This window comes from Sinocyclocheilus grahami, unplaced genomic scaffold, assembly GCF_001515645.1.
Source record: "Sinocyclocheilus grahami isolate Dianchi unplaced genomic scaffold, SAMN03320097.WGS_v1.1 scaffold520.1, whole genome shotgun sequence".
Classification (NCBI taxonomy): Eukaryota; Metazoa; Chordata; class Actinopteri; order Cypriniformes; family Cyprinidae; genus Sinocyclocheilus; species Sinocyclocheilus grahami.
The window spans coordinates 345306-356306 of record NW_015505699.1 but is presented as its reverse complement, the minus strand read 5'-3'; the positions used below and the strand labels follow the sequence as shown (position 1 = coordinate 356306).

General features: G+C 36.9%; 1 protein-coding gene across 1 annotated transcript in view; it reads left to right on the top strand.

The window, feature by feature from the left end:
- Nucleotides 1-3704: 3704 nt before the first annotated feature.
- magi2b (membrane associated guanylate kinase, WW and PDZ domain containing 2b) overlaps nt 3705-11001 on the top strand; it is a 125518-nt gene continuing 118221 nt past the window's right edge. The window contains exon 1 of the mRNA XM_016237620.1: nt 3705-4320. Within this exon, the coding sequence (XP_016093106.1) occupies nt 4023-4320 (298 nt within the window). The 5' untranslated portion in view covers nt 3705-4022. The remainder of the gene's footprint in view (nt 4321-11001) is intronic.

Genomic DNA, 11001 nt, shown 5'->3' with positions numbered 1-11001 from the left:
TTTTTAAACTTTTTTTTTTTTTTTTTTTAGCGCTTTAGGGGAAAAAAAAAAGAGCATTTTGTGTAAAATATTTGTACAACTGTAATTGTTGCTGGAGTTTTTCACAGTTTTTAGACGTTGACTTTACAGATCCTTTTTAAGGGTATTTTTCAATCAATGGGATTTTGGGAACATCATTCTGTTGCTTTCTGTCTTTAAGGTCATGTGCCTTGCAGTTAATGTTGCAGTGCTCCCCCCCCACACTTCAGCTATGTTAAATAAGAGCCAGCTGATATTTATCCACACAGCTTTCATCTGTTCAATAGTAGTCTAGACTATGAAAGCAAGATATTTTTTAGACCAAACACCTGTGGGAGCTGTGAATTCAATGGGGAAAAATCCAAGCATGTCAGAATAGTTCTGAAAACCCGAGCGCAGCCGTCATTACCAGTGTGCGTGTTTTCAGATTTGCCTGTGATTGGAATGATGGAAAAACTGTGGTGAGCCTGAAATTTGCTGATGAAATGGTTCATCTGCACCTGAAAATCTTTGAAAAAGAACTTTGCAAAAGGTCAACGGTTTGCGTTTTTTTTTTTTTTTATAAATTGATCAAAGGGAACCATTTTTGAATCCATTAAAAGGGACCAAAGAATTTATCTTCAGAATTCCTGCAAAACTTTCCTTTTTGCACTAGGTTCACACACCCATGTTACATAATACATGATTTGACAACCTGTACAATGTAATGTCATATAGAAGCCCTCAGTAGGAGTCTTTTCTGATAGTAACATGATCAATTAAAATGGGTTAAAATTCAAATCCCTTTAATGTAGGTTCTCATTGGATGGGAACAAATGTTGACTAATATTCACTATTTTGCTAATAAAAATGCTGTTGAAATAATGGCATCCTGAAATATGATTATCAAGTTTTTTTTCACTTTTTGTGCAAATAGTCCATTCCATAAATTTTTTTATTTTTTTACATCGCAACCTTCACCCTCATATGCACACAAAACCACATTTGAGAAAGGTTTTGCTTTAAATAGAGGTTTTTGAAGTGTATGAGATCATGTCCATAAATCAATATACCCCCAGGAGAATATGCTGTAAGAGCTCTTGCTTCACACAGCGTTGTTAAAAGCATGGAAGCACACTGCACTCTTGTGGTGATGACCGGACAAGGCAGAGACGTGTTTCCCATTAGCAGCTGTGTATCATGTATAACAGGCAGGCAAATTATTTGAATGAATTTAGGTTACGCTTTAGGACTGATGGGAAACTGGTGCAAAGATTTATTTATTTACAGATAAAAATCTGTATAAAGCAGGGTTAATTTAGTTAACTAAAACCATAAGTTCATTACTTGGAAATAATGTTTCGGGGGGGGGGAAACAATTTAACTGAATTTCAAAATAATATTTTTTTTTGGGGGGGGCTAATTTAATTGAATTGCCGAGGCAACATTTCTTAACCCGTGTGCGGTCTTCGTTTACTTTTGCATTTACATTTTGAAATTCTAAGAATCGTAGCTTCATCGGAATGGTATGAAACTTGGTGACTTTTATGGCACTTGGTATGTGAACACAAAAAAAGTTTGAGGGCATGATTCGAAAAAGCTAAGTGCTCGTAAAAAAAAAACCCCCAGTCACAATCATGGTCTTCGGTCAAAAATGACCGACCATAGGAAATGAATGGGAAAAGGCCCCCAAAAAATTTTAAATACAGAAAATGTTTGTGTACAATCTACAAATCCCCACGATGCAGAAAAAAAAATTGCACAGCAATATCTAGAGTGCAAAACAGACACACACACACACAATTATACACACTCAAATGAATTGGTATGACTATAACCATATAGCCAAAATGATTCAGAAAACTGAAATAAGAGGTTGAAATAAAATCAGACCCAAAGATTAAGCTTTGATAAAGCATTCCTGTTTAGTTTTGTTACATTTTTATATAATTTTAATGTTTTGTATAATAAAATGCTTTCTGTGTTCAGGTTTGACTGTAGTAATAGTAATTCCACACACACACACACACACACACGAGTAATTCTCATCTTGTTCCTAATTTATATAATGGATGACTTCCTGTTTGAAAAGCCATCTTAAATTGTATTAAATTAAATTCTATGCACTAAATCTAGATTCACGTTTTGTGACACCCTCCAATAAAGTGTAAAACCACACAGTACCGATCTTCAGCCCTCACCCAATTGACTTACAGCATTAGATCATCCACATGTCCATGTGGCCCATGCAGACTCTATTTTAGGGTAAGATTGGGATTTAAATGCAAGTGATTTGACTAATCTCTCACACTCCTGGGGAGATCAAACGGACGGCTAATCAAGTGGAAGGTAAGAGGAAAGATGAAGAACCTGATCAAAAAAGTCAATACTTTACTACACCGGACCTCCAGTATCCTGATCAGACAGGATCAGGGCTTTGTCACAGCTCTGTTTGCTGAATAACAAGTTGCCTTGTGTGGTAGTAATATTATTTAATGGATTCCAACTAATGATGTAAATTGTTAACTTTTATTTTAAAATTTAAAAGTTAAAAATTATTGTAACTCTTATATCCTGGCTGTAAAATATGTTCCCATAAAACTGCTATAAATAAGTTTAGCAATAAATATAGACCTTTTTATGATTGGAAATAGAAGAGTTGTGTAATCCTAATACAGACAATATTGAACTGATCACATTATCCACTTTAATCTGCATATCATTTGTATGATCTAATTATAATAAATGGTCCTACATCTCATTTATCTGATTTATTTATCTATTTAATAACCATGATTATGCATCATGCTAACACAAACTATGCTGAATTTGGGAGCTGAATATATGAAATTCATGGGATTGTGGGTTTAAAATAATTTCATTCCTTAATATAAGTCTCTTTATTACATAAACTTACAGTAAACCCCCTCAGTCCCCTTAATATTAAATGAAACGTCCTTGCATTGCAAAGCTGTACATGTATTAAAAAAATATTTTAAATGATTATACTTAATTTATGCAGATTTCGTATAAATAACCGCAAATAAAGTAGTGTTTTGTAGAAAATGTGAAGATGTTGTAAATCACACTAGCCTACCAACATAATCGTTTAATTTATGAGTCACTCAACACATTTTGTTAAAAACATAGAAGAATAGACATAGTTTTATGATTTAATGGAAACTTACTGGTCTTACTACCAAAAAATAATTAATTTATAACATAGAAAAACTCATAAAGGATCAACATGCAATTTTTTTCTTATGAATCCAGATATATCTGTCTTGAATTAAATCTTGGATTCGACTCGATCGATTCCATGAACTTGGAAATAAAAAATCTTGCAATCGAACATGATATATATATATATTTTAAAGTCACACATAAAATCAAATTATACTTAGCACGTTTTTCTTATAAATCTATATATTTTGTCTTGCATCAAATCTTGGATTTGACTCGATCGATTCTACAAACTTGGAAATAAAAAAAACTTGCAATCGAACAAGATGATATTTTGTAAAACAAACAAACAAAAAAGGGTCAAATTATACTTTGCACGTTTTTCTTATAAATCTATGTATTTGTCTTGAATCAAAAACTCGGATTCGACTCGATCGATTCCATAAACTTGGGAATCGAAAACACCACAACTTCTGTTTAAGCCAGCTCTCATCGCGCACTTTCCTTCCCTTTTCGTCCCTTTTCGTCCAAGGCTCACTTTTACGTGAATCCCGTTTTGAGGAATGCACGCTCGTCTTGCACTAGCATTCCTGCCTCCTCCTAGACATCACATCCGGGTCACTCGGCAGTCAGCGTGTAAGCGAGCGTGCTCCTCCATACAGTTGCGTACTGCTGCTGCAGCTCTCAGCGCAACTCCACTGCATGCAACATGGACACTACGAGCAGCGGCCAGCCGCGGAGGATCTGAGCGCGCCTCGGGACTCGCGATACGCCACACCGGGGCAGGGATGAGGTGCCATCCAGCAGCCGAACACTGGTAGGCGAGTCGTCAATTGTCAGCGATGTCAAAGAGTCTGAAGAAGAAGAACCACTGGACGAACAAAGTCCACGAAGCGGTGCTCACCAGGAATAAGGAGGGCGAGCTGGGGTTCGACTTGAAAGGGGGCGCCGAGAACGGCAATTTCCCTTATTTTGGGGAGGTGAAGCCGGGTAAGGTGGCCATCCAGAGCGGCAAGCTGTCCCAGGACGAGCTGCTCTTGGAGGTCAACGATACACCGGTGGCGGGGCTCACCATCAGGGATGTGCTGGCCGTGATCAAGCACTGCAAAGACCCGTTCCGGCTGAAGTGCGTAAAGCAAGGTGAGGATAAACATCAGCGCGTCGCTGTCTCTCCGTGTGAGAGAGCGAGAGAGAGAGCGCGACCCCTCCGCTGTCTGGGGCTGCTGTCTGCACATTATTCCCGCAGAAATCCTGTTTACACACAAAGGTGCATTCCAGATCCCGCGCGTGATCGCTGTGGTTATCGATTGAAGCCTCCGCGAACGTTCCATCGTCGCTCCCGGTAACAGAACTTACAAAATGTGGCACAGAAACATGTCAATGAAATTTGAGCTTTGTTTGGATTCTAAGGACCGTGGTATCATGCGCGAGGGGGCGGGGGGTGTTCCGCCCCGTGTCGGAGATATTTTGGCCCGCGGGTCTGCCATGGGCGAACTGGGCGAATATTTGAAGGCAATTTCATTGACCTCGTAAATTGCACGGTGGCTGTGGCAAGCCGTGTTAACATTGACTACGTTTACATTGACATCAGTAATCTAATTATTTATCTTATTCTAAATAAGACAATATTATGATTAAGGTGTTTACATTAGTTGCTTTTAGAATATTCCTTTCATGTTCCCGTTTTATATGTTAAAGTACATAAATCAATTAATGGCACACATCATTACGTCCCCACGCGGCGCCATCCAACGTTCCCTCCAGAATTTAATGTATAAACATACTGTATAGTTCATCTTCATTATGATGCCATACAGTGGTGTAGTCTAGTAGTTTTTTGTAGTGGGTATACTCTAATATTCCCTCCCAGCCTCATACTCACAGTCCCACAGCGACACTCCATAAGCACCACACTCACTAATTCATACAATATGCTTCTATGTAACTGAGAGCATTCTGAAAGACTGCTTATGTGATATCAACATGTCAATTTATTATAAGCAACAGAAGATTTTAACAGCCAATGACATTTACAGCTGGGTAGACTGAACTGATTTCTTAATGTTTAGTGTTAATCATTTAACTCCGCCAGTTACATTTATCTTAAGAATATGGTCCCTGGAGAATAGGTTTTATCAGCTGCCAATTTTCAATGCACATTTAAGAGTGCCTGTTTTTAAATTCCCTTGCCTGACTTTCAGTCCACAAGGTTGGTCAGGAGTTCTCATCTATCTCATCATCTGAAACAATGAGATCTAAACATTGTATTCGGTTTAACTGCTGTAGACACATACACAGTATGTGTGTTATCTCTCCCCTTCTCTCGCATTCACTGATCCACCACACTGACGTTACTTAAGTTATTAGCTATGTTGCCTTGAGAAAGCCAACATACTGTTATACTATTTAAACGTATTATTCTTCTTCTGAGACCAATAATTTTCAACTGTACTGTATATCCTTCTAGGGCTTTAATGCTACAGGCACCAAACTCGTCAGAGACATTGGACCTGATCTGTAGTTTCTTTCTATATCTTTTCTAGCTGATAAGACTTAAAGTTTTCTATAAATATCAAAAATCAAAGATTTCCCATAGACTTGCATTGGCTGAGCAAAAATGCCCTCTCTAGAGGACAACTGCAGTCCACTAGAGGGTGCCACAGGATAAGAAATCTTTCAACTCCCTTCATTTACTTTCGTTTTCAGACAGTTAAATTTACAAATATTTGCATACTTTTCCTTTATGCCGCCAATCAAAGCTAACGTATTTGATCATGACCATGTCAGGTAGTGACTATCTGATGTCCAGAGGCCAGTGTGAAAGACGTTCGGTACAGTTGACTGATCTGTCACTGCTCGCTGAAACGGCAGCAGTTTCAGGGGCAGGCTTACGAAAACACCGAAAGAGTGTAGTTTGAATAGTTTGAAATCTCCTTTAGTGATTCACATTCAGTGCTGTGCAAGAGTTGCGCAATAGCACTGGTCATCAGTAGAAACACAGCATGATTTTCAAGAAGTAGGTGCTTCGCAACATGGACAGGGTGAATTTATGAATGAAACGATGTTGTTACGTAACCTCGTGCTTTTTAAAGTGGGTATACGGAAATCCTTTACATTTCCTAGTGGATATACGGCGTATACCTGCGTATCACGTAGACTACACCACTGATGCCATATACAGTTTTGGGTGTTTCATTTTTTATTTTTTTTATGAAAGCTTCAAGTGCAGTTAATCATTTGTCATGCTATACGTGCAAACAGATGGCAGTGTTGTTGAAGCCATGCTCTTTTGTTTGCCGTCAAACGGTTGACCACTGCCATGTGCGTATCCTGTCGCAAAATGCGGCGAAAATCCTACACAACGGTAATAGTGTGATTAAGGTGTGTACATGTCTATACTGCACTTTGATAATGCGACTAAAATAGGAATACTCAACATGTCTTAATTCGATTTGTGTTAACTTCGAGTATGACTTTAGCCGGATTAAGGTAATCAAAAATCTCTGTTTACATGGTAGTTTCTTAATCAGAGTATTGTCTTAATCGTGTTAAAATCAGAATATAGTTGTCCATGTAAACGTACTGATTGATTCCTTAGCACTAGTAGCTATTGTTACTAGTATTTATAATAATAATATACATTAGCAGCACTTTACTAGTACTTGGTCTAGTAAATGACTAGTAAGTAATCCAGTGTTTCCTAGAATCATTTTAATTTCAGTAGAAACTATTCATTAGATACTATTCCAGTAATGGCTCATATTTTTTCAGTTAGTCACTAATATTTACACATTCTAGTACTTTTGCTAACAGCCACAATCACTACAGTGGCAATTAACTAGTCCACTGTCACTAATCCTTAGCACTAACTAGTAGACATTAAGTTGCTTGTACTTATATTTGTAGTAGCCTTTACATTACCAGTATTTTACTAATGCTGATTTTTTTTAAATGACTAGTAAGTAATCCTGTGTTTACTAGTATCACAAGACATTCTAGTACAATTTTTTTTGCCACTAGTCACTATCACTACAATGACAAACGAACAGCGCGCATCTGAAGTGTCTCTGAAGGAAATAATGCATTATTTATCGGCTTTAAGATATCGGCCAAATTTTCTTATCAGGCCGATACCGATAACAGAAAAAATGAGCCGATATGGGCCGATACCGATATGGTGGCCGATATATCGTGCATCCCTAATATATTTCCTCAAAATATCTTCTTTTGTGTTCCACAAAAGAAAGAAACTTGGAACAGTTTTGGAATGGTGAGTAAAAAAGAAGATCTTTTGCACAAATTAACAGTTTTTGTCCATACAGTGAAAGCCATTGGGGCCCAAAACAACACAGAATCTCACTGACTTTCCTTGTATAGAGAAAAAATACTGATATATTTTTCAAAATGTCTTAAGAAGAAACAAACTCCTAAAGGGTTGTAACAACATTGTACAGGTTTTTGATTGGTGAGTAAATTATGTTTTTCCAAACCTGGAACACAAAAAAATATATTTTAAAGAAATTAACACTTTTTGCCAAAAAAAAATGGGATCCAAAACAACATTGAACCTCATTGACTTTCATTGTATAGACAAAAAAATGCCTTGTTTTGTGATCCAGGTTTTGGAACAGAGAGTAAATGATGACATTCTAAGTGTGTACCTCATTGACTTTCATTGTATTAAAAAAAGAATACAACAAAATACTATGGAAGTCAATGGCTACCATCAACCGTTTGAAATTTTTCGGTGAACAATCCAAAGTAGGCATGGGCCGATTACCGGTTTCAAGGTATACCGCCATTGAAAAAAAATTTCACGGTTTAAAAACCACTAATATTTTCCGTTATACCGTTCCTGCGGTATGCGCTGTTTTTCATGTCTCCACAAAGACTGAACGTGTAGGAATCCCTCAGGTTGAGTGCAGTGTAGAGAGTAACATGACCCTCCTCCTCCTGTTGGCGCGAGTGAGTGGTCAGTCACATGTGTGTAGGACGGCCGAACTTAAGGAGCTGCCCCTGGAACTTATGCAATCGGTCGTTTTTTGTCTTATTGCAACTCGTCTCTGTTCTGGACTTGCACAAACTGCGTTGCAATGCAATCATTTTCCAAAATGTAATTTATGTGAAAATATGAAGTCTGTAAATGCCCGTTAACACAGGCCAGAGACGCTGAAGACGGACGCACAGAGAAAAATACTGTAGCAGGCAGATCACTCACTGTTCATGATGCACGAACTATTGGAAGAAAATCCTCAATATTGATTTGGGGGTTTATATGAATGTGTTTCTGAGGGGAACTGACTGTCTTCAGAAAAGTTTACGTGGCATTTTCTTTTCATCTCGTCTCTGTATAGATCATATTAAAACAGTGTTTCAGCACTGCGCTGCTTTGTTTACAGCGGTAATCAAGGAAACGCTGTATCTGGTGTTCCAGGAGCGCCTCCTGCTGTCAGAGAGTGAAGCTGCATCTCATTCAGAGCTTCTGCTGTTTGTATCGTTCAGGCATGTAGTATAATTTCAGAACATTCTGTTTTTGCTTCAAATTCGGTTCTTATTAAATCAAATTATGTATATGAAATGATATAACTAAATGATATGAAATTATATAAATGATATGTATATTAATTATATAACTAAAATTAAATAACTGTAATTACATATTTAGGTTCAATAAAGATGTCAGTCTTTATTTTTCTTCTTTTTAGGAAACAAATTCTACTGTTCCTAATATTTTGTATGTTGCTCAAAAACTATATATATATATATATTTTTTTTACCCAGTCATTTAAAAATAACACAATTTAGAGCTGTAACGACAATACTGTGATACCGTGAAACCCTGATATTTTTGCTTAAGGTTATCATACCGTCAAAATCTCATACCGTTCTCATAGTTCTGTCGAATTGTGCTACCCTGTCAGATTTTGCTACCTCCCATTAAAACAGTGGGTAGTACAAATCGACAACGAAAAATGCTACCTGTAAAATATGGTTTATTAACGTCTTCACCTACCCCAACCCTAAACCTACCCTTACAGTAATGCAAATACAGTAATTATGTGTTATATTTGCAGTTGTGGCTAGAAGGGATACAGCTACAGGAAACCAACAATAAATATTATTTTCTACCTATTAGATTGTGTTTTATTAAAGTCTACACCTACCCCAACCCTAAAACTACCCTTACAGTAATGCAGATACATTAAATATTGTTGTTCAGCATGAGAAAAAGGACGCAATATTGATGTGCGCATGCGCAGTAAACCCTGGTAGGACAATCTGATGGGTAGGATAAAATGTCAGGACACCGGCCCATGCCAAAATCATACAGGTTTGAAATGAATTTTCATTTTTGGATTTTTTTTTTTTTTTATTGGAATCCCTTTAAGTATAATAATTGACATTACATGAACAAATACAGTAAGTAATAGTTATTATATGCATGTGATACAGTAAATAATGGTATTAGATGCATGTGCATCATATGCTGTGAGATTTGATTGGCCAGTGATTTTTTTCAGTCTCAGCCCATCTTGCTTTGATGTGATGGAGGAGATGGTGTGTGTTGTATTGGTGTGTATTGGTGCATGTGCAGGACTCACTTTTGTGGCTTGGTGGTTACAGGGACTTTGATGCCCGACTTGTCATAATGACCCAGTTCTGACAGTTATATAAATATCAAGCTAAGTAGTCAACTAGGCTGCCTTCATACAATCATATTTACGCGTAGCACCACGTTTGATGTGGAATAAAGCACGTCTATTGCCGTCTTATTTTAGCAGCCGTCTTTCATGTTTTCATTTAATCTTCTGAGGCAGATATTTGGTTTAGTGTTCTCGTAATCCTGTGCCGCTACACTACTTCGTTCTCAGTGCATTGACCAATCCAATGCTGTGACCTTCGGTTTTCCGAGACACTTTTGATGCGTTGACGGTTTTTAAATATCAGCAATATAATCTCATTATTTTTCAGTTGTGAAGTGCAATAATTAGGTATATAACATGTTCAGTTTGCACAAATGGATTTGCTAACTGATTAACACAGACATGACTCTGAGCAGATTTCTGCAGCCTCTGGGTTTTAACTTATTTTGCTTTGAAGTGTAATTTATCTGTGACAGTCATTATTCTGTCATAATGGTCGGCATTTTCCTTAGAGATGTTAGATGGATTAGGCATTTCATCTTGCATTTAATCATTTTAAATTATTCATTTTCTTTCATCTGTGTTTTTCAATATTTCAATATCGTCTCTCATCTGTTATGATCTCTCTTTTCTTTAACATCTATAGAGTACACACATGAGTGGGGTAAGATGTGTCGCCCCTTAATTTAGCAAACTGTACTCAATATTTATCATATATTTAGAAAGAACTAGGGGTGGGCGATATGGCAAAAATTTCATCTCAATGTTGTTGTTTTTTTCAAGAAAATCACGATTATTTGTTATGTTGGTTTTACTATATTGCAAGTTGTCTGAGCAGAACAGTCAAACTAATTTCCCTATTTTAAAAACAAAGTCTTACAAGGTAACAAAATATAAAATAAAAAAAGAATGGCAGATATTTAGGCCAAAGTGGGCGAAGATAAAAACCTTTGTCATTATTTTGTCTTTGTTATTAGATACACATTACAAATACACATAATATACACAAAAAGGAAATGGTGCTTTATTTTTCAGGTACGGTAGGTGTATTTAGCAGTAGCATTCAAGAAATTGATAAATGAAAAATAAAACAGTATATACACTTCACTGTATGAATTATACATTGATTCTTATTAAAGCAACTGTATTAAAGTTCTTCAGTCAAGAGCAGTGAGTG